This window comes from Hyaena hyaena, unplaced genomic scaffold (genome assembly GCF_003009895.1).
Source record: "Hyaena hyaena isolate Hyena2069 unplaced genomic scaffold, ASM300989v1 scaffold_4, whole genome shotgun sequence".
Taxonomy (NCBI): Eukaryota; Metazoa; Chordata; class Mammalia; order Carnivora; family Hyaenidae; genus Hyaena; species Hyaena hyaena.
In genome coordinates, this window is record NW_024080636.1 from 791,251 (window position 1) to 815,379 (window position 24,129).

Genomic DNA, 24,129 nt, shown 5'->3' on the forward strand with positions numbered 1-24,129 from the left:
GTCCTGCCCCCAAGTAGCCTCCCACCCGTGGGGGGAGACAAGCCATTGCCATACAGAACTTGAGTTTAACTGAGGCTAGGCATGAAGTGAGGGCGCCTACCCCAGCCCTGAAGAACCAGGAGCCCCCATGGATGCAGTGACCAAACTGAAGACCAAAGGCTTCAGTAGAGTAGCTGGTGGCCTGGAGAGGAAAGCATTTCGGGAGGCGGGGAGGCTCCCTAAGCCAAGACACCACATGTCAAGGAAGGGGGAGTAGACAGAAGAAATCTAAATGGTTTGGACCATAAACGGCCACAAGGCACCTGGGCTTTGGTGTGGCGATAGTGGGGAACCCTAGAAGAGTTTCATGCAAGGAATTATCTGGTATATTTGCATTTTAGAAGGGTTTTAAGGCAGGGAAAATTGAGGTAGGAGGCTCTTGCAGAAATGCGGGGGGCTGGGGGGAGCCGGGGATGGGTGGCAGCTAGGATGGAGTGAACAAGACCAAAGAGAGAGTGCAGAAGAAGCCTCTTCTGGCCCGGTAGCAGTGAGAGAGGGAGAAGAGTCAAGACCCATGCACGTTTCCCACTTGGGCTACCAGGCAGGTGGTGGTATCATTCTGGAGGAGAGAGATCCAGAAAGAACAGTGGGGAAGGGGGTTGAAGAGAAGCGGGTGTGGGTTCCTCTTGAGACCTCCCTGGAGGCGGAGGTGCCTGGGGGTGGGGGAGGGGAGATGTCCGAGTAGAGGTGACCAGCAGGCAGCCGGATGAGCTGGTCTGGAGTGGAGGAGAATGTTCTGGAGCTGAGATGGAAGCATGAAAGCCATTCCAGCCAGGGAGAGGTGGGACCGCCCTCGGAGTATGTACAGCCTAAAGGAAAGAAGGCCAGAGACGGGCCCTGGGGGCCACCGGCCTTAGGGGTGGATGAAGCAGCTGGGAAGGAGCAGCAGGGAGGTGTGGATAAACCAGGGATCCTGACTGTCTGGGGAAGTGGGGGCGGCTGCAGAGTGTGGATACAGGCTGAATACAAAGTCCCCGAGTCTGGAAGTTCTGCGAGGACAGGGACTTGCCTAGTGCCCAATCCGTACTCGGCAAACCGTTCATGAATGAAAAGATGAAGCTTTCAGTAAGTCATGACCGGCCGGGGAGAGGCCCCGCTGTGTTCCTTCCTCTGGGCCGGCAGAGCCGATCAGAGGTGAAAGGGGTCATTTAGCTCAGTCCTAGGACCCGCACCCTCCTCCCCACGGTGCCAGCTCCAGCCACCTCCTCTTATGGCTGGAGGATAGGCGGCAGGCACGAAGGGGCCCCAAAGGGTTTTTTAAATGTTTATTTTTGAGAGGGGGACAGGGGATCTGAGGCAGGCTCTGCATTGACAGCACAAAGCCCAATGTGGCGCTTGAACTCAAGAGCCGTTGAGATCATGACCTGAGCCGAGGTCGGACGCTTAGCCAACTGAGACCCCCAGGCAGCCACAAAGATTCCCGGAGGTTTCACCACAGGCGCTCAGGATACGAATTCCCCCAGAGGAGAAAAAGTCAACCCTGGAGAATGGTTATCTGATCTATCATGAAGTGGGCTATTTTGGGACTCGAATTACACAGGAGGGCTAGACACGCACAGAGATGAACACAGTGACAATTAGCATTAACTACAAGGTGTCGTCTCTTTATGGCACACACAGCCGGCAGCGTGCCCTGGGGAGGGAGGAAGGTGAACCGAGTGCCAAGGTGGGAGGGGCAGCATCTGCCGGAGGAGGAAGCAGCACTTCTCAGGAAGACTCAGTCACCTTGGGCAAAGGGGCCTCTGATATTGGAAGTGCCAGCTTGACAGGCTTCCCTAGCTCAGGGTAAATTCCAGACCCAAGACTGGAGAGACTGGTACAGGCCAGAGGCTTTCTCTTAGGGTGTCGCCGCCTCATGGGCCATCCCCAGACAGAAAGGAGATAGAGCTTGTGCCTAAAAGGAATCCATTTCCCCACGGGTTTAGGCTTTTAAAAAAATCTCAGCGATAATAATGCACAGAGCGTTCGAAGGCCTGGGGGGGGGTCAGTCTTCGAGGACAGGTGCCGCAGTGTTTCTACTTATCAGCTGATAACCTGGAACAGATCCTCCAGGACCTCAGTTTATTCATCTTTGACACCCCCCTGGAATTCTTTTCCACAGTCTACTTCACAGGATTAGGGACGCACCAGATTAGATGATTATATGGTAAAATGTTTCCACCGCCTGCGACGTCTCTGAGAGCAGCCAATATCCTCTGCTTCACAAAGACAGCTGTGGATATCTGCCTCCCAGCTCAACAAGGCAGCCACCAGGACAGCTAGCTATCATGGCTGAATCCTCTTTTTTATTCCCAGTGGCGAGCATGTTATCTAGGACACGTTCACAGCTCAAAAATGTTAGCTGAATAAATAAGTCATTGGTCCCTAAAGGGGAATATTACAAAAAGAGCACAGTGTGCCTCATATCAGTTACATCTAGGAGAGATCTTGTCCAGTGTGAACTCTTCCTAAAATATTCTATTCCGATTCTCACCTTCTGTCCAATTCCAAGTTCTGTCACATAACATTTGTGCTCCTTGAGAAGACAAACCAGGTCTTAAATTCTTTTGTAATGTTTATTTTTTGAGAGACAGAGACAGAGCAGGAGTGGGGAGGGGGACAGAGAGAGAGGGAGTCACAGATTCCAAAGCAGGCTCCAGGCTCCGAGCTGTCAGCACAGAGGAGCCCGACACAGGACTCGAACTCACAAACCATGAGGTCATGACCTGAGCTGAAGTCGGACACTTAACCGACTGAGCCACTCAGGCGCCCCAACACAAACCAGGTCTTGATCGGGATGCCTGGGTGGCTCAGTCGGTTAAATGTCCGACTACAGCTAGGTCATGATCTCATGGTTCGTGGGTTCGAGCCCCGCATAGGGCTCTGTGCTGACAGCCAGCTCAGAGCTTGGAGCCTGCTTCAGATTCTGTGTCTCCCTCTCTCTCTGACCCTCCCCTGCTCACACTGACTCTCTCTCAGAAATAAAAATAAAACATTAAAAAATTTTAAAAATAAAAAACCAGGTCTTAATCGTTGCATTTCGACGTGAGCTCTGCATGAGCAAAGACCTGGTTTTGTTCAGAGCTGCACTGTTGCACCTAGAACAGAACCTTGTGCTTAGTAAGGCTCAGTAAGCATGTTATCTATGTCATAAATGAATGAATGATTTCTAACCTGGAACACCATGCTAGGCATTCAGCAAATATTTGCTGATTGGAGAAATGATTAAGCAAGGGGAACATCGTCTCTTATGAATGCCCCTTTCTAATCTCAACTAAGGTGGCATAGCAGGGTGGGTGGGTACACAAGATCAGGAATCAGATGATCTGGGTTTGAGTCCTGACTCTCCTACTCACTAACTAGGTGACCTAGAGTAAGCTACTGAACCTCCCTGTGCTTCAGTTTTCTTACCTATAAAACGGGGATAATAGAGGTGCCTACGTGGCTCAGTCGGTTGAATGTTCAACTTTTGATTCAGGTCATGATCTCACAGTTCATGGGATCGACAAAGCCTCCTAGGGATTCTCTCTCTCCCTCTCTCTCTCTCTGCCCCTCCCCTGTTCACTCACTCAAACTCGTGCTTTCTCTCTCTTGCTCTAAATAAATAAATAAATAAACAAACATTTAAAAATAAACAAAATGGGGATACTAATAATTTTTAAAATAGGGTCACATGAATTCATTTGTAGATCCATAAAATATTTAGCACAGTGCCTGGCACGTGGTAATTGCTGCTGTTTTTAATGATCATATCTGTCTCTTAATAACCTTCAGTGCCTCCTCTCTAGCTACAGAATAAGATAAAAAATCAAGGTCCCCACAGTTGGGCTCCAATGTCTCTCTCTTTCCAGTCCCACACGTTAGCGCTAACTACCCTTTCCTGGCTTCTCTGCTAGGCTAGATATTTCACGGAGCAATATATACCCATACACTTATTTCCCTTTTCAGGAAGGCCTATAAGGTAGAATTTTTTATTGCACAGATTTCACTGAAGATGTGCCCACGGCTCAGAAAAGGGAAGTAACTTTCTCAGGGACACACAGCTTATCAAGAAAGTGAGATTCCATCCCAAGACTCTGTGACATGAAAGTTCATGCTCTTATTCACTGGACTCTAAATAAATCTTCGCTATGCAAAGTGTGGTCTGTGAACCAGCGCCACCAGCATAACCCAGGAACTTGCTAGAAATGCAGATCTCAGGCCTCACCTCAGACCCACTGAATCAGAATCTGCATTTTCACAAGATCCTCCAGGGGATTTCTATGCCCTGGAGTTAGAAGCACTGTTGTAACCCCCTTTCTAGGGGAGCCTGGGTGGCTCAGTCAGTTAAGCATCCAACTTCTCAGGTCATGATCTCGTAGTTCATGGGTTTGGGCCCTGCATCGGGCTCTGTGCTGACAGCTCAGAGCCTGGAGCCTGCTTTGGATTCTGTGTCTCCCTCTCTCTCTGCCCCTCCCCCACGCTAACACTGTCTCTGTTCTCTTAAAAATAAATAAACATGAAAGAAAGAAAGAAAGAAACCCTTTTCTACCATCAACCGCAAAAGCAAATTAAATCAATACCAGATCTCATTTAATCCCAACAACAATCTGAGAGGAAGTAGCACTGTTACCCCATTTTGCAGTTGAGGGCACTAAGGCTCTGAGGGTTAAGTATCTTGACCCGAAGCCACATGTGCCTGACATAAGCATGATGCTCGCTGGCCATCTCCCTCTGCCCGAAGTGTCTTCACTCCCTCTGTCCCCTTGAAATCTCATGCTTTAGGCTCCACTCAAAACCCCCTCCTGCTGAGTGAAGCCTGTCTTATCCACATCCCATTGGACAGATTAATGATTTCTTCCCCCACAGTCCCCGCAGCTCATTGCACATACCTTTCTCTTGGCCCTAATTCATTCTGTTTTAAAGAACTATGTGCTAAGTGCATACTGCGTGCCAGGCACATAGTGGGCGTTGAGTAAATGTCTGTGCCCAAAGCACTGCTGCTTGGGTTGATCAAAGCACTTTCGTCACACCTGTGTTATCCTGAGTATCTCTGTGTTCCTCCCACCCACCTTCCCCCCACCCCCAGCTCCTCTATGCCCCACAGTCTGGCATCTCTTAGAGCCTCAAAATCACAGGAAGCAAACTAAATGCTCTCCATTCTAAAATGAAATATGTTTAAAGATTAGTTAAGAGTAGAATGTTGCCATTAATTAAGAGGCCTGGGCAATTCCTAAGGGTGCCAAGGTGACAGGCAGCCACTGCCCACCGCCACAGATCTTTGGGCTGACACTGGGTGCCAGAACGAACGACTGTCACAACAGTGACAGATATTTGAAAATCTAACCCTCATTTTTTCACACCTTCAAAGGAAGGTCCAGAAATAGTAAGCAACCTCTTCGAATACCTGGGGGTTTTAAATCAGGTCCTGAGGAGCCTTCTGTCATTTTGTAAGGAGAAAGGTCGAAGGTGGCTGAGATGTAGGGCAAAGATCCCTGAGACACAGAGAACCCAATAGTCACCATGCACTGCCTCTCCTTTTCTGGGAGGCCTGGGTAAACCACGTGCTTCAAGGCCTCAAGTTCCTCAGTTGTAAAATGAGGGGGTTGGACTAGTTTCTAATGCTTCTTCCAGCTCTGAGATGCTGTGCTATAAAATGGGAGAAATGTGAACCTTTGGTTGCTATGATCTGAAAATATTTTGAATGTGGAGAATCAAATTGTACAGCAGTGCATGAACAAAATAATATGTTAATGACTAAGAAGATTGTATTTAATCCAATGGGAAACAGCAGAGCAGCCGGCTGCTGGTGGTGTGTGTGCGCGCGTGTGCATGTGCATGTGCGTGTGTGTGTGTGCGTGTGTGTGTGTGTGGCTTCTTTCCTTGAGCTCAAACATGTACTTTGAATCACTAATATAGTAATCAGGCCTCTGGCAGCCTATCTTGCCCAAACACACACACACATACGCACACACACACACACACATCACTTCAAATTAAAATGGGGGGAAATTCCACCGCTGCCGCTTACATCTTTGCAGTATTTGGAATTTTTTTTTTCTTTTTTTAAGAAATTTTTTCGTGGTGAAGGTGCTGTATTGACAGCTTCTGGAGCCCTCTGATCTCAGAACTGGGACATGTGGGCCAGGGGCTGGGGGTTTTATTAGCATTTTGCTTTTGCACACCCACTGCCCCCCTCAACCGTCACAATCCCGTCTGGCTGCAGGGCCCCCAGACCCTCAACGGGGGGAGTAGTCACATCCACCACCCCAGAGGCACCCAGGCCAAAGCACGTGCTCGTGGCCATAACTGCAGGGAAGATGAGTGCGCGCCTGCTACGTCCGTGTCCGGCCCTGGCAGGCGGCGGGAAGGGTGGGATCGCCGCCAAGGGTCGCAGCGTGGGAGGAAGACGCGGGCCAGAGGCCTCACGTGCGTCTAACTTGGACCACCCGCCCCCTGCAGGTTCCTGCCCATCCTGGAGCCCCCGACCCGGGCCGGGCCCAGCAGGCCTAGGCCCAGCCGCTGCCCCTGGGACGCCCCCCGCCCCCCCAGGCCACCCGCCCGGCTAGGGGCCCGCAGGCGGAGGGCGCGGCCGCCCCTCCCCGCCCGACGGCCGCGCCTGCGCCCCGGCCCGCGCCGATTGGCCGACCTCGCGGCCAGGTGAGGCAGCCCCGCCCCTCGGCTCCAGGTGCGGCGGTGGGACGGGGGCCGCGGCCCGGGCCGGGACGGGCGGCCGAGGCGCCATGGCCGAGTCCCAGCTGAGCTGCCTGGACGAGGCGCACGTGAACGAGAGGGTGACCGAGGCGCAGGCCGCCTTCTACTACTGCGAGCGGCGGCGGGCCGCGCTGGAGGCGCTGCTGGGCGGCGGCGAGCAGGCCTACCGCGAGCGGGTCAAGAAGGAGCGGCTTCGGGACTTCCTCTCCAGCCAGGAGCGTCAGGCCCTCCGCGCCTCCTGGAGCCCCTACGAGGATGCCGCCGCCGCCGCCGCCGCTGCGGCTCGGGGCAAGAGCAAGGCCAAGGCCAAGGCCCCAGCCCAGGCCCCTGCCGAGCCCGAAGAGTCCCTCGCCTACTGGCCCGACCGCTCTGACACCGAGGTGCCCCCGCTGGATCTGGGCTGGACGGAAACCGGCGTCTACCGCGGCGTGAGCCGCGTCACCCTCTTTACCCACCCCCCCAAGGAGGAGAAGGCGCCCCACCTCAAGCAGGTGGTCAGGCAGATGATCCAACAGGCGCAGAAGGTAGGCCCCGCCTCCGACCCCCCCCCCCCCCCCCCCCCCCACGAACTGCAGCCCCTTGGACCGGACCCAATCTCAGAGACAGGGCCTGGGGCAGGACTTCCTGACCACTCTCTGGAAAATGGGCCCAGAACCTTCCCTTAAGTCAGGGGGACTGGTGAGACCTCTAGAGAAGATGGATGTGAATGTGTTTGGCGAATTACAAAGTGCTGGACAGTTGTTGGTCGTCATTATTGCCGTGTCCAGAGGGCTGGCTTTCCTCTGCTCTGTGCTTTTATTTCCCAGTCGGGTTCCTCTCTATAGAGAAGAATGGGGGCTGTGGGGTTTTGTGGAAAAGTGGGCCACTCAAAGGTCTTGATAATAACCCATGTGATGCCCTGGGATTTACAAAACATACCTTAGACCATTTTTTCATTTTGTCTTCAGTCATCCCGAGGACCTGGGTGGCGTGACTTCTGCACCCTTACCCTAGCCATGCTATGTGCTCTTAGGAGGGCCCCCAGAGTCAACACAGGCCTGGCATTCACATACCCCTGGGGACCAGTACTAGAAGTCAAGCAGCCAGGAATGAATGAAGAAATGTATTTTGAGCACCCACTCTGTGCCTGGCTCTGTGCTGGACACTTTGTCTGGACTCACCAGCTGGGGATGGGGTGGCAGCTCTCAGTGATTGTGGCTTCTCTGTTTGGGGGTTGAAAGGAGTGTTTCCAGAATGGCTGGTTGGTATACTGATGGGCCAGTAGGTTGTGGGGAAGGGGGAAGAGTTTAATCTTTACTCTGTGCCCTTGGCTAGGGGAACCTGGGTAGGGTTTTCAGATAAAATATAGGACATCCATTAAATTTGAATTTCAGGTAAACAACAACTAACTTTTAGTATTAGTTTGCCTCAAAAACGCATGGGACATATTGATACTAAGATGTTATTTGTTGTTTATCTGAAATTCTAATTTAATGTGGCATTCTGTATTTTTATTTGCTATACCTGACCTCCCTACACAGAGATTTGTTAAGAAACACCAGCAGCTTAGGGGCGCCTGGGTGGCTCAGTTGGTTAAACATCCGGCTCTTTGTTTCAGCTCAGGTCATGATCTCATGGTTGTGAGTTCGAACCCCAAATCGGGCTCTGTGCTGACAGTGTGGAGGCCTGCTTGGATTTTCTTTCCTTCTCTCTGCTCCTCCCCCCTCTCAAAAAGTAAATAAATATAAAAAACCAAAAAAAAAACCAAAGACACCAGCAGCCTTTTTTGCCCAGTTCAGAATATAAAACAGGAGTGACTTGGGTTCACCGTTCTAATTCAACTCAATGGATGTGGTTGGAGTTCTGTAACCTCTGGAGGCTGAAGTGGCCTGGGAGGGAAGACTAATCTAGAAAGACCAGTCGTGGCACTTCTCCTCCTGGAAGGGGTGATGCAGGTTGTTAGCTAGATTGGCTGCCGGAAGGAAGGGCTGACTTTCCTGCACTCCCTCTCTAAGAAATTCCTCCTTATCTGCCTGAGCTTTCTTTGTATATTGCATTCTGCAAAAGAGAAAAGCAAGTTTGAGAAGAGGAGAAAGGACCAGGATGGTCGTACTGTGCTGCAGGCTGCAGCTGGGTACGGGGTCAGGTGTCACCAAACGCCTTGATTTGTTAGCGCTTAATATGTGCCAGCCACTCTGCTACTAATTTGCTTTTATTTTCTCATTTGCTTGTGATGACAACTAGGCAAGATGGTTATTTTCCTTATTATTTGCTTATTTGTTTGTTTGTTTGGATTCAGAGCAGGTATTTGCCAAAGGGCACACAGCTACTTAGTGGCTGCACTAGGATTTGAAAGCCAGAGTCCTTGGTCATAACCACTGTCCTACCCTGCCCTGCTGTCTGATGACATTGCGGCAGGATTAAACTGAGCAGCTTGAATGAAGCTGGCCAGGTCACAACGACGGGGGGAGGGGGGCAGGGGGGGTGCACCTGTTACCAAAGGAAGAGACAGGACTCCTGCCCACTGGGGCCGCTGGTCCCATTGGGGTGTCAGGAGCCTCCTGTGTAATGTAATGTCCTTAGCTCTTTAAATATTTAAAGACAGTAACTTTAACAATTGTGAACACATCCAATATGTACATATTTAACTAGTCGCTATTTCCTGGGTGCCCTGTGTGCCCGGCACTAGCCGTAGAAGGATATAAGCTGTGGTCTTTGCCGTCCAAAAGTTAACTCAAATGCTGGGGGATGTGCTGGAAGAAAAAGTGTTTTTGAGTCTGATATGCCTAATCTAGGAGGGCTTCCTGAAGGAGGTGAATTGCAGAGTTGAAAAGGGGAAAGAGAAGGACACTGGAATGGGCAATTTCTCCATTAAGGGACTTAGTAGCAGGAATGAGAGATTTTTCCTTCAAAACAGAAAGCAGCTCTGGCAGGAGCCAAGTACTGTGTAGGGCCTGGGTTGAGGATCTGAGTCCAAAGCAGGTGACCACGCCCCCTGGAAGAGGCAGCTTCTGACCCTGCCTGTGCCCACCCAACTCCCAGCCCTTCTGGGCCCCACACGTATTCACTGTCACCCATGTGTGTACAGCACCTTCTTCTCAAAGGCCACGTGAAGTGGGCAGGACAAGAGGGTGGACCTGTTTCACAGGGAAGGAAGCTGGGGCACAGAGGAGAAAGGGGCTTGCCCGAAGGCCATGTGCTTGGTTTTGGAAAGATCCAGATCCCTGGCTTCGGCTCTACAGGCTACACCCTCTGACCACTGTCTGCCCCACCCTCACCCCAGCTTATTTACAGCAGCTGTTACTCTAGATTCTACCCCCTTCCTTTTCACCCTGAGGCAGGGAGTTTCCTCTGTCTCCAGGGAGAGTCAGCCTGCCGAGGGGGCAGAAGGGGCAGCCCGAGCTGGTTATATGAGGGGACTGTGGAGGGGATGCACGTCCAACTGTGTCCCAGACACTTTCCTTTTATCTCCTTTAATCTTCAGAATAACCTTGTGAGGTGCTGTCAGTTTTATTCCTGAGCTACAAACAGGGGAGTGGCCAGGACTTGCCCGCAGCCGAACGCTAGTGAGGGTTTCGAACCTGGGCCGCAGAGATCCAGAGAAAGGAGCCTAACTAGGGGATACTTTGAAACTCTGATGGGAGGTAGGGGGGAGGCAGAGGCAGTGAGGACACAGCCCAGTGGGTGTGGACGTGCAGCCCAGGGAACCGGGAGTACAGCAGTCAAGTTACCTGCTTTCCAGGCCTCTGCCAATGGAATTGGCCCTTGGGGCTGTGCTATAAAAGCGGGCATGTTTACCTATGGGGTGGGGTTTTGTTTCCTGCTCTTCTTTCCCCCTTGAGTGATCTGCTTATTTTAGTGTCACTGAATGATGGACTTTGCTTAAACTATAGGCAGAAAAGTTGCCTTCAGGGACTGAGAAATGAGTCCCTGGCCCCTCCCACACAGGCAGAGATGACCAGGGGAGATGGCTACTTCATGGGTCGCTGAGATCATTGTAACTGCAGAGAGTTGGTGGTGAGGGGAGGGGGAGGCAGTAGACTTCAAGCAAGACCACCTGTAGATTGGGAAACTTTGGGCTCTTATTTACAAGGGCAAAGTGAGAACCAAGCTAGTGCAGTTTGGAGGGGCTCGTGATTTGGGAGGAGAGTGTTCATCCGGTCCTGGGACAAATGTCTCGAGGTTACTGTGTGCTGAGCACTTGAGTAGAAAACAGACACATAAAACACACCCCTGCTCTTAAGCAGCCTAATGGTCCACTGAGCCATCATTAGAATACAGCAGGAGTGCCTGGCCGCAGGCATGGCAGCAGGGGCGAGAACCCAGACCTGGGTTAGGGAAGGGCCTTTGACGCTGAGACCTGGCTACAAGCATGTCCGGACGCAACAGGAAGGCCGAGACTGCACCAAGCATCCACCCATCTTTGCACCCAGGCTCCCTTGTGCCCAGTGGTGTCCATTTTAGAGGCTGCTGGGTGGGTTTAGAGAGATTGCCTTTGCTTCAGGAATAGAAAAAACTTACCGGCCCCCTATCTCCAGGACCGACCCTTGACCCCGCACTCCTGGGCCCCACATCCAAATGCACTTCACTGCCTACCACAACCTTTGAGCCTCAATCATCATGTGAGACATAATATTATCTTCATTTCTCGGAAGAGGACTCTGAGGTCCAAAAGGGTGAAAGGACTTATCTTTTTTTTTTTTTTAATGTTTTTCATTTATTTCTGTGAGAGAGAGCACGAGAGAGAGAGAGAGAGAGAGAATGTGAGCAGGGGAGGGTCAGAGAGAGAGGAAGACACAGAATCTGAAACAGCCTCTAGGCTCTGAGCTGGCAGTCAGCACAGAGCCTGATGCGGGGCTCGAACCCACAAACCACGAGATCATGACCTGAGCCAAAGTCGGACGCTTAACCGACTGAACACCCAGGTGCCCCAAAAGGACTTATCTTTAGACCAAGGACAAGGAGATTTTACAGCCTCCCCAGGTTACCTGTTGGGGGAAGATGACAAACACAGCCCAAGAGAGGGAGGCTGGTGGACTAGGCAGCTTTGATTAACCAGCAGCTCTTCATTCCCATCGCAGTGAGAGGGCCAGACCTGCCTGGCTGATGGGGGACAGGGGCATGGGTCGCAGGCCTGACCTTACCCCTCCCCTGGCCGACAGCTCTGTCCCCTTTCCCTTAGGGCCCAGCTCAGGCGCCACCTCTTTCTTGGCACTTTATCAAATTTTCAATCCGAAAGTGACCTTTTTGTTCTTGGACGTGGCACCTTGTTTGTCCAGCCTATGTGTCTGGCACATGGCCCACTTTGGGAGAGCCCATTTTGTCCTCGGGGGCCGGAAGCTTTGGAAGGGCCGAGATTCACCTTCTTCCTCTTGGTCTGCTTTGCAGGGCCTTAGCCGTCACAGAGGGCCAGTGATTTGTGTGAGTGGCTGGCCACCCATCTCTTTCCCCATCCCTCTAGAGAAGCAAGTGTCTGGGGAAGGCCCTTGTTGAACTGCACGTTACCCAGGAGACTCCTTTAATCCCCATTGTCACAAACTGTCTGGCAGCAGAGAAAAGAATGCTCTAAACTGGGGGAAGGGGCCGAGGGATTTGGGAGAAGGCACCAGAGCAGGGGGTGTGGTTTGCCCAGTCAGCAGCTTGGTTAGAGGTGTGGGCAGCTGATGGGGGTGGACAGCAGGGACCACGTGACCTGGGGATGTGGCAAAGCCTTGGAGTCTCTGGCTCATGGTGCCAGGAGCCTCGCCTTTGAAGTGGCAGCCTGTGCCACTGAGCAGAGCCCACTGTCTTCCCCTACTGGCCTCAGTTGGTGCCTCCCTCATTCAAGTATATCCGGTAGACAGTACTGAGCACTGCCTCTGCACCAGGCCCCATGCTGGGCATTGGGATATAGACGTGAAGCAGATAAAAAAACAAAAAGAAGTTCTGACCCACCTAACCGTACTTTCCTTCACTAGTTCCACATGGGCTTTCTTTCTGAGACCTTGACCCTCTGAGGCTGGTGGATAATGGTGCAGCCGCTGCTCCAGGGGCTGAGCACTTCACAGCCCTTCAGGGATCTTGCCCCAGCCTGTCCGGCCTCCCTGCCAAGCCCTGAGCTCTTTGGCCATTGGATTCTGGATGGATTCTGAATGTCTCTCCTTTAGGCTCAATCACTGATCCCAGGAGCCAGAATTTCTGAGCACTGGAGACCCAGCTTCATATCAGGGTCAAGGATAGGCTCTTAAGTTGAAAGGTCTTGGTTCCTCTCCAGATCTGGCCACTTACTGGCTGTGGTCCGTTGGGTAAAGCGCTTCCTTCTCTGGGGCTCCTGACCTGTAAAATGGGAGGATAATACGTAGATTTCTGGTGGTTTTGAAAAACAAGGAAGACATTTGTGTGAAAGCTAAGGATACCAAGAAAGTCCTTCCACAAAGGTCGATTGTTCTGGAAAGTAACTGCTGCCTTCTGTCTTCTCACAGAGCAAGGGAAGGAAGTGTGGCCGAATTTCCTCCCAGGAAGTGGGGGCGCCCCAGCCAGGAGATGAGTTAGAGGAGTTAGGAGTCACTTCTCTTGGGTTTGGGCACCTTGTGCAGGTGTATTTCCCATTTTCCTCCTTGCAGTGGGAGAGGACCGGCTTCCTGCTGTCCCCCAAGCCCCCCACATTTACCTGTTGGCTCTGATTTGGTGGTAGCTGTTTGTCAGAGTGGCCATCCACCTGCCTCCACTGTCCGTGGGGCTGTGGCGTCTGAATCCTCAGCCAAAGATCTTCTCTAAGATCTGCCATGGGCAGAGACCAAGACAGGAAGGTGCAGAGGTGCCCCCATTTCCTATGCAGGGGATCCCCGAGGGTGCTCCCATTTCACCGTCATCCAGAAGGGCCTGACTGGCTGGAAGGCCCAGCCCAAGGAGCCTGAAGGCAGTCTGGAAATATTCCCCAGGAACTAAAGCTTTCCTAGGTGAGCACTAGGGCACAGGGGACAAACCATGGCTCTCTCTTTGGAGGAGAAGGAGTCCTAGACTTGGTTCCTCTGAAATCTGACACTTTGGGTCCCTGAACCTCTGAGGTTGGGTGTTTTCCAGGGAGTTCAAAGGTTGAAGATGGGGCCTCAGGAAAGGGGTGTCTTCTTCATGACCTTCTCTTGGTCTTGTGGGGAACAGATCCAGGTTTATTGGGCTTAGTCTCAGAAGACCAGGCCACTGCCAAGGGTAGAAGGACACAGTTGGGAGCCAGGAGCCTGAGTGTCCTCATTCTTGCTTGGGTGTCTCTGTCCTTGGGCACATCATTTGACCTTGCTGGGCTTCCATCTCTGCATCTCTAAGCGGGGATCATTCTTGCCTTCTTCCTTTCACAAAATTGCTCTGAGAATCTAAAGCAAGACTATGAGACAGCACTTTGAAAAAGATGAGTAACGTATACAGATAAAAGGGATTTCTATTAAGAGGGGCTAACATTGTTGAAAGATAGGTGCTACGCTATTTCCTTTAATTAATCCACTCCTCAGCACCTCACAAGGGAAGTGCTATCTGCCCAGAGGCTCAGAGAAACCACAAGGTCATCACATTCATAGGAGACTGACTGGGATTCACCCAGGTTTGAGTTCAAGGCTTGTGTCCTTCTGCTACAAATGCCATTACCCTTGGGTATTGCCCTCTGGGACCACCTCTTCTCTCTAAAACATACAGAAACAAGATGTATTTGTTGCCAGCCAGACTCTGGGAAGCTCACAGACTAGTTTGGAGATGGACAGGTATGTGGCTGCTTGATGCTCTGATCTGTGCCAAGATCAGTGAGAAGCTTCTCTCCCCAGGAGACGTCAGGGCAGGAATCCTCTGGAAGCTGAATGTAGGTAGCTTCCAGGGACCTATATCGCCCTCTTGTTTGTTTGTTTGTTTTATTTTAATTTATTTTTATTTGTTTGTTTTTACATTTACATCCAAGTTAATTAGCATATACTGCAGTAATGATTCCAGGAGTAGATTCCAGGGATTCATCCCCTATGTATAACACCCAGTGTTCATCCCAAAAGTGTCCTCCTTAATGCCCCTCACCCATTTAGCCCGTCCCCTCACCCACAACCCCTCCGGCCACGCTGTTTGTTCTCTGTATTTAAGAGTCTCCTTTGTTTTATCTCCCTCCCTGTTTTTATATTATTTTTACTTCCCTTCCCTTATGCTCATCTGTTTTGTATCTTAAAGTCCTCATATGAGTGAAGTCATATGATGTTTTTCTTTCTCTGACTAATTTCGCTAAGCATAGTGCCCTCTAGTTCCATCCACGTAGTTTCAAATGGCAGGATTTCATTCTTTTTGGTTGCCGAGTACTACTCCATTGTCCTATATTGCCCTCTTAATGGCCACTTTCTGGCCCCCTGGGACTTGTGACCCCACTGACAAGCTGAGACCTTGATGGGATTCCCAGCCAGCACCCCGAGTCCTTCTACACTCTCACCCCCTGGCGTGCTGCCTCACCTTGGCTGGTGGCCAGATCCACCTCCCTTTTGTCAGTGTACAAGACAGAGCCTGTTCTCGGGCAGGATTCCAATCTGGGGGGGCAGGTGGGGAGCAGGGCAGAGAACAATCGAGGAGGGTGGGTCCTGGCTGACCGCCTGCCTGTGCCCCTGGCAGTGTCCTGAGCAACCCCCACCTCTCTGAGTCACTCAAACGATCCCTGCTAGACCCCTCCCCCTCTGCGCCTCGCCTCCCAGGTGCTATGACCCGTCAGCTTCAGCGGATTTTTTCCTTCCCTGAAATCCACGGAGCCTGTGGACTTGCTAATGATCCCAGAATCTTAGCCCTGGAATAAAGCCTATGGCCTTTCTAATTATTAGTCTCTCTGGCCCAAGTTTCCAGTAATCTGGAAGCTCATCCTCGCACTGCCTGTATGGTGGTCATCATTCTGTTGGGCCCCTCAAAGTACTGCCTGGGCATGTGGGAGGCTTCGGATAAATATTCTCTTTGTTCTCTTCTCTAGCAGTGAGTCAGCAGTTGCTTGGGGACATGGCAGGGACCAGGGCTCTTAACCTTTTGGTGGGTCTCTGAGAACAGACTATGAGTGTTCTTAACTCCCCCTTTCCACACATTTGTTCATTCATCACTGTGTTTTCCTGGGCACCTACTACATGCCAGGTTAAAAACGTTAAAAAATATATATATATACAATGGAACAAAATGTGGACCCTGACCTTAAGTCTCATAGAGGTATAAAAAAATAATCTGTAGGGCATTTGGGGGAGAGGCTCGATAGCTGTTATCGAGCACTTAAATGCCAGGTATACGAGTGCCAGCCCTTTTAGAATATATTATTTCATTTAATTTTCACAACAAGCCAGTGACATTCCATTTTACAGACGAGGAAACTGAGGCTCAGAGAGGATAAGGTCACACCGCTGGTAACTAGCAGAGCTGGGTGGAAGGAGTCTGGTGCCCACGGAGCTTCGGGGGAGGCCTCCCAGGAACTGACAGCTGAAGCGGCCAGTAGGGAACGGAGGGCAGGCCGAGGGTGGGGTCGCGCCAGACCAGAGGCTAGGCAATGCCTGGATTCACTTTATTCCCTGCACCCCAGTGCCCTCCAGACAGCATTCCCTCAATGCACCCCTCCCTGCACTCTCCACGTGCCTCCCTGGGGAAGCCCTCCCAGGTAGCATCACCAGGCAGTGGCCACGAAGTTTCCTTTTCTGCCTCTTAGAACCTCCTGGGTAAACTGCCAGCTCCAGGTGCCTTGCTTTCTTGGATCAATCAAGAAATACCTCAACAGGTACTTTCCGAGCCCTGCCCGGCTCCACCCACCTACTGTCTAGTGCTCCGAGCTCCAGGCCAGTAACGCAGACCTGCAGCCGATCGTAAAAATCATCTGTGTATCTTCACCGGATTTTTTTTTTTTGCAGCTGATTTATCTTCCTAATTATGTTTAGCTTTAAGCTAATGTTAAAATGAGCTTGCATTAGATAATTTTCACTAATTAACACCAACTTAGTGCAGGGAAGTCATCCCAGAAGCCCGCTGTGGGGCACGGAAAAGCTGGCCTAGGATCTTAAAAAAAAATTGCTACGCTTCCTCCCTAGCTGGTCACATATGGTTCTTCTCGGCCAAATTAGTTGACCTTGCTCATGTGGGTAAAGTCTCTTCTCTGTCTCTGGAGAGCCAGCCTGAGTCTCCTTCACATTGTCCCCTTCATCAACCTAGTTAAGGGTATGGGTTTTGAGAGGGAGTCGGCCTCATAGGGTCAGATCAATAGGGAGTGAGTCCCAGGGGCACGCAGCAGGGAGGCGTGACCTGCAGAGCCGGGAGCGAAGCCTGGCACAGAGGCCAAGCGGTCTGGGAGCGGAGGCAGCCCGGCCGGTGGAATCGGGCTCCTGTGGCTGCCAGGGCATCAAGGGAGCCTGGTGTTTAATGATGTCTAATTAGTGAGCTTGAAACACTGTAGCAGGGCTCCAGACAGCTGGGAAGCTTCAGCTGACAAAGCGCAGATGCCCTGCTGGGGGTGGGGGCAACTTGGCCTTCAGGCGGAGAACAGAACCCCTTCTGGTCTGGCTCTGGCCTCTTGCTAGGCCAAGGCTCTGGTCCGCTCTGCTTTCCTCAGCATCCCGAGGGAGGCCCCCTACTCCGGAGGTATTGCTGGAACATCCAGCGTCAGGCCCTGGATTGGAGGGAATGGCAGGTCTGTGTCCCTAGCCTTCAGATGCTCAGGACAGACACAGGCCTGAGCAGACAGGCATCGTGGGGAGGGCACACACACACACTGCCTGCCCTCGGGACGGAGGACAGGGAGTGATCACTGGGAAGAGTGAATTAAGGCCCTCACCAGAGAAAGGGCGTTCCCATCACCGCAGGGATAGGGTGGTGGCAGCGTGAGTTAGGGCACGAGGTTGGGGGGGGCGGCTGCCGGTGTGTTTGGAGAGCATTGAGCCACCTCGTGCAGTGTGAGTCTATTGTCAGGGGAAGGAGTGAGGTGGAAGCACATGGAAGGTCTTCAGCTGGGCTAACGGCTGGCTTGGTGCTGGTGGCGGCTGGGGCTGAGCAGGGGAATGACATGTTTCAGGTTGTGTTGTTGGGTCCACCTGCCAAGAGGAAGAGCCACTGGGACTGACGCTGAGCACCTACTGTGTGCCAGGCACTGTCAGGGAGAAGGGACAGAGCCTGGCCGTCAGGGGGCAGCCGCCACACTACCTTCTCTGTGGGCATCTCTGCGCTTCCTCACAGGAACCAGGGGCGGCCTTACTTTACAGGTAGAATTCAGAGGCCTCAGTGCCAGCATGGGGTCCCCGACTCCAGAGTCTGCATCTCCCACTGCAATGCACTCTTGGACCGGGGATTTAGCAGAATGGATCTGGAGCCCAGGGTGGGACGGGGCGAAGAGGGGGGGCGGGCAGGGCCAGTGTTCCGTGGGCGTCCTTGCCGGGGCCGCTGTGCAGGCCTCCCCTGTTGGCTCTCCCCTCCTTTTACACCCGGGAACAGAAATGGGAAGCTTAACGCAAACCTTTCTTACTCAGTTGTTCACACTTTACCGGTGCCGCCAAATTGGTGATAATTCACACGGAGCCTGTTGAAGCCTTGATGACAAAAGTAAGTCTGGTGTGTATACCCAGAGCGCCGAGAGCGCCCCCACCCTCCAGGGAGTTTCCATCCTCCCGCGGCAGCTTGCCCCGCTGCAGTAGTGCCCGTGGCCATGGCCGTGAGGTTCCTGAGGCCGCTTCCAGGTCCTCCCTACTCTGGCGCTTGCTTACAGTGTTTCGGCTGCTCCGTGTGTAAGCACAGACACCCAGCACTGCTCGAGGAACAGTGCACTGTACGGACTCTTCACTTAATTGAGCTGCCCTTCCCCTCAATTAGTTCAAGTTCTGACCTTTCTGCAAGTGGAGTGTTGTCTAGGCTTTAATCACCACCCCAGGCTGGGCCTGCCGGGCATGGTATTGAGCAAAGGAAAAACATCTCCACCTTGATGTCTGAGCCTGCAGGCGGCTATGGGCGGCTGGCTCCCTGGGAGCTCGGCGACCCCTCACTGGCTCTCTCCTCTGTCACCCCTCCTCTGAAGTGGTGGCCCCCTTTGTTCAGGGTTCAGTCTCTGAGGAGAGAAAACGGCACCAGTATTTACCCACTGCTCACAACAGGCCGAGCACCATGCCCCTTGAGCCGCCTACATTATCTCACTAAAAACCCAAAACAACCCTGCGAAGGCATCACCTCCCCTTTTCAAAATGAGGATACTGGTGCTTAGATGAAATGACTCGCTCAAGGCCAAACAACCGGTAAGACTTTCTGCTTCCAGAGAGCAGTCTCTTGCAAACAGCAGTCGCTCCATCCACCACCTGCATTCAGATCACCTGGTGGGGAGGGTGTTGCTAAAATGCATTATTTGAGGATCCGCTGGATCAGGATCTCTGCGGATGGGGCCCTTGAACCTGCACATTCAACAGACACATCCCATCCCTAACCCACCACAGATGATTCTTTCTACGCTGAAGTCTGACAATCCCTGCCCCGTAGACCTTCATCGCTCTCTGCGGAGATCAGAGGAGATTCCTGGCTCCCCGACCCAGCACTGCCCTCCATGGGAAAGGCAAGGACCACTCACTGGTCCCAGACAAACGGACTCGCCTGGGCTGCCAGACAGAGGGCCAGCTGCTTCCCTCCCTACCCCAAGGAACCTTAGGGCTCTAGGTGTGGACGTTAACCCCCTTAACCCTAGAGTGAGTTTAATGGCCCCTCATAACCACACAGCTTTTTCATAGGATTTTGTGAGCATGACCTCATCTGAACCTCCCAACAGCCCCGGGACAAAAACGGGGGCCCCAGACTCTTGTAGGTAATCAGTGGGAAGAGGACCACCGCCGTGCCTTGGTGGGCTTTCTTCCTTCCTCCCCAGAAGGACCTGACCTGCAACCGGCCCTCCTGCAATGAACAGGCCTGGCCTGTGACCTCTCACCTGCCCCCCTCCCCCCCATACCATGGAGCTGAGTGAGAAAGGGGTGGATCTTTGCCACCAATGGCAGCCACACCCAGCCCAGTGCCTGCAGCTCCACGTTAGCAGAGCTGGGGACAGCGGTGAGGGAGAGAACGGCATGGTCCCCCTCTACTGAAGCATCCTGGTTTTGTGTGACCGGAGGTGGCCTGGGGTCCCAGCCAGGGTAGATCTGTGCGCAGAGCTGCTCTGTCCCCATCACTTGGTGGGGGTGGGGGGAGCTTAGTGTTGGAGGGAAGCTCGGGACTGGGGTCGAGCCCAGGCTTTAGTCCCACCTCTGCCCAACAGAGCAAAGTAACCTTGGAGCTGGGCTCTAGCTGTTGAAGTTTCCTCCTACCTCTAAGATTCTTTGTGTCTGAAATGTCCTTCAGTGCAGGGGCTAAGTGCCGAGGTGCAGCCTGTGCCCGGCACAGAGGCACGGCTGAGAGGCTTTGTACGGCTGACACGCAGCCATTGCTCCACTTACAGCCTTGCATCTTATTACGGGGAGGACAGGCTCCCTTTTGTAATTTTCACGTGCTTGCTCTACGTGCGGGTGGCAGCCCTGCTTCCTGGCCTGATGTGCTTGGTGCAGACTTCTACCCCTTGGTTAAGTACTGTCCTCACTTACAGACTGGCTGCTCCTTTAAGATCTTGGGTAGGTAGAACAGAGGCAAAGAGATCAGATCTTTGAGCTGTCGCTGAGATGGCAGTCCTAAAAGGTACCAACTTCTTTCCCCTTCTCTGCACCCCTGAGGAAGATCTATTTTTTTAATATTTATTTTTTATTTTTTATTTATGTTTATTTTAAGAGAGAGAGAATGCAGAGGAGGGGCAGAGGGAGGATGAGACAGAGAATCCCAAGCAGAGCCTGATGCAGGGCTTGAACTCACCAACCGTGAGATCATGACCTGAGCTGAAACCAAGAGTCAGATGCTTAACTGACTGAGCCACTCAGATGTCCTAACCCTGGAGCAAGATCTTTAACTTTGCCTTCCAGCAAGATGATCTAACTAAGAATATTGCTCAGTATTATTTTTTCCCCTCCACCCCAGTGCCTTGTCATTTAATGAAATAAAAGAGGTAACTACAAACCTACATCTGCACCTCACAAGTACGTTCAGACATTCATTCTACAAACACGGAGAACTGACTTGGTGTTGAGATGTCCCCCGAGGGTGGAGATTCTGAGGGAAATCAGATGGTCCCTGCCATCCGGGAGCCCACAGCCCAGTAAGGGACAGAGCTGGTCAGCAGATGTTACAACAAAGTGTCAGGGACCTCTTCCTTGCCTGGAAGCCAGTGTGGGCAGGAAGCAGGAAGCGGCAAGCATTGCTGGGTAGGGAGAAGTTGGAGAAATTCTTGCCCGAACCCCGAAAGCTGCATAGGAGTTTCAGAGGGCCAAGAAAGGAGTAGAAACAAAAAGACTCAAAACTGCCTGATGTGTGTAGAGGTTCTCAAAAGAGAGTCGGGGGGGGGGGTGCAACCTGCCCCCAGGAGACACTTATCAACGTCTACAGACACTTTTGGTCGTCGCCACTGTGAAGGAAGCTACCGCCATGCTACTGAATATCCTGCAATGCACAGGAACAGCCCCCACAACAAAAGAAACACTGGCCCCAGGAGGTCGACAGTAACACTGTAGAGAAACGCCGCGCTAGGGTAACCGTAGGGACAGAGGTGAGATGGCCCAAGGTGAAGCTGGAGATGAAGAAAGGGGCCAATCATAAGGCCCTTCACGGGCCGATCTCAGGAGGTTGGAGGGCTCTGGGACCCACCGGTTCATGAGGCCGTTGTCTGGGGGGATCGCTGCCGTGGAGAATGAACTGGAGCACAGAGACTAGTAGGAGAGACTGGTTAGGAAGCTGTTCCAGAAATTGGGTAGGAAATGAGGGCGCCTGAGTGAGAGCAGCAGTGCGGTGGGAACAGAAAGCGGTTGACCCAGAGCAGGTGCACACGGAGCAGGTAGGACATGCTCAGTGGGGAGGAGGAGGAGGCCCGGACTCTGGCTTCTGGCCAGGGTGACTAAGAGGATGTTGGGTTTGGAAGTGCCTGTGCGGCAGGCTGGGGAGATCCACACCGCCCCACACAGCTCGTCTGGGTCATCCAACCACGCCAGGGGGCTTGAGAGCAGCTGCCTTGGAGGGCATGGGGAAAGTGGAGTCCTTTTGCGTGCTTTATCTCATGGTAATTAAGGAATCCAGACTGAGCATCTGAAAAGCTGGCAGTTTAATTAAAGGCAAATGACAGAGAGGGATTCTGGGGCTCCCTAGCCCTCCCGTGCTCCCCTGCCCCTCCACTGAGGCAGGATATCAGAGGAGGAGATGTTAAGCTAACCAAACACCCGATGAGCAGTATTGCAGCATCAGAGCCTCTTTGCCAGCGCCTGCGACAGCTTCTGAAAACCCCTGCCGCCTCGGATTAACCTCTCTCCCTGGGTGCTGCACATCAGTGGGTAACCAGGGAAAGGACATGGGGAGCCTGGTGGGGGCAGAGGTGACTTTCTTCTCCTGATGAAACCTGCCTCCCTGGGTTCGGAGCCTGTGACGTCCTTCTTTTAAAATTCCATTTTCCATTGGCACCGGGAGTCTCCAAGTTGGGTTTGGCGCGGAGGATCACGTGGCCCGTTCAACACCGCGGGCAGAGGGATTTGGGAGCTGGTTTTCCCGGGGCTGAAGCTGAATGTCAGGCAGTGCCCGCAGGGACCGAAGCGGAGGGTAATTATCACCTCTCCTCCACAACGAGATTGCAGGAGTCAGAGAGCAATTGATTTCACTTCCTACTACCGATATTTCACTGTTTAATTGGTAGTGACACAGATGGCTGGCTCTCACCAGGGTGCCGCAGACCAGGCCTCCTGAGGGGGGAGGGGGGCGGCTTGGGACTCCTCTCTCCCTCCAGCTGTGGTCCGTTCACATCACATCCTCCACTAGGTGGGGTTGGGTAGCTGTGAGGGCAGCCGGCTCCCTGCTTCCTCTTGCCAATTACGAAAGGAAAGCAAGAGTGTGAGTCGAGAAGCACCTTGGAGCCGGTCAGGAGCTCCCCAGCGATACCTTGATGGTTGACTGTGAGCTGGACACTGTGCAGAGCTTGGAAATGAGCAAACAACGGCCTCTGGCCTCAGATGGCACTTGGGAGGTGAGGTATCAGAAGCCCTGCAAGATGCGGGGGGGGGGGGGGGGGCGTGTTCTGATGCAGCAGAGCCTGAAGCGTCCAGTTCAAACCCTCCGTGATCCAGCCCAACCCCGCTGTACTCACCACTCTGAACTGCTCTGAGCCAACTGCTGTGTGTGTGTGTGTGTGTGTGTGTGTGTGTGTGTGGGACCTCCAGTGCAGAGCTGCCATCAGCAGTCCACAGAAGGCCCCTTCTTGTTTTATCTTCTCCCTCCTTCCTTCCTCCCTCCACAGGCAGCCACTCTAATGTGCTTAGAATATGTCTCTGCACATGTCTGTATCCTTGAAAAACATACGCAGTGTTATTTTATGTAGTGTATTTTTATCTATATAGTTGGTATTAGGCTATAGATCTCGTCCGCTGACATCTTAAATCAAACTATCCATTTCCGAAAGAACTATCCAGGTTCTGCACTGGAACCAGCACATTGCCTCTGTCAGCTACCTAGGACTCCGCCATGTGCATTCCCCACGTTGTCCTTACCCATTCTTCTGGAGAGGGACATCGACGTTGTTGCCAACTCCTTGCTATCCCAAAGAAAGCTGCAGCAAATATCTTTGTTCCTGCCCTCTTATAGCCTGTTGCACCGATCCCGGAGGTCCAAGAGCGGTATTGCTGACTCGAGTTATGCACCACTTAAATTATTCTTAAATCCACCAAGCTCTGCCCACTGCTCTAGGGAATCCATGCCCCTGGGTCCCCCCCCCCCCCCGCCCCACCACCACCAGCAGCAGCAGCAGCAGCAGCAGCAGTGCATGAAGCTTCCCCTTTCCTCACATACCAACATTTAGGATTATCCAGATTTCTCATTTTTAGTTAATCTTATAGTTGTAAAGTGGTATCTCTCTCTCTCTCTCTCTCTTTCACTTATATCTCTTTGCATTAATTTGAATTTTTTTTCTGATTACTAATGAGGTCTGTTTCTCTTTATATACTTATTACCCATTTGAGTATCTCCTCTAGGAGTTGCCTATTCCTATCCTTTGCCAATTTTTCTAATTAGTTCCTTGTCTTTTTCTTGCTGATTTGCAGGGATCCCTTGTATATTATTCCTTTTGGTCACAGACATTGCAGTATCTTTTGCCTGTCACCAGCCAGTTACCTTTGTCTACGGCATTCTCCTTTGAACAGAAAACCCCTAATTTGTCAAATGCATTATTTTTAAAATTTTATTTGGCTATGACTTCTGCTTTTAGACTCTAAAGAAGTACTTTTGGGGAGCCTCGCTGATTCAGTCAGAAGAGCATGAGACTCTTGATCTTGGGGTTGTGAGTTTGAGCTGCATGTTGGGTGTGGAGATTACTTAAATAAATAAAACTTTAAAAAAAATACTCTTACCTATCTT

General features: G+C 52.2%; 1 protein-coding gene across 1 annotated transcript in view; it reads left to right on the forward strand.

Moving 5' to 3' along the window:
• Positions 1–6,740: 6,740 nt before the first annotated feature.
• Positions 6,741–24,129, forward strand: part of FAM83F (family with sequence similarity 83 member F) — a 35,032-nt gene continuing 17,643 nt past the window's right edge. The window contains exon 1 of the mRNA XM_039236352.1: positions 6,741–7,235. Coding sequence (XP_039092283.1) covers positions 6,741–7,235 — 495 coding nt within the window. The remainder of the gene's footprint in view (positions 7,236–24,129) is intronic.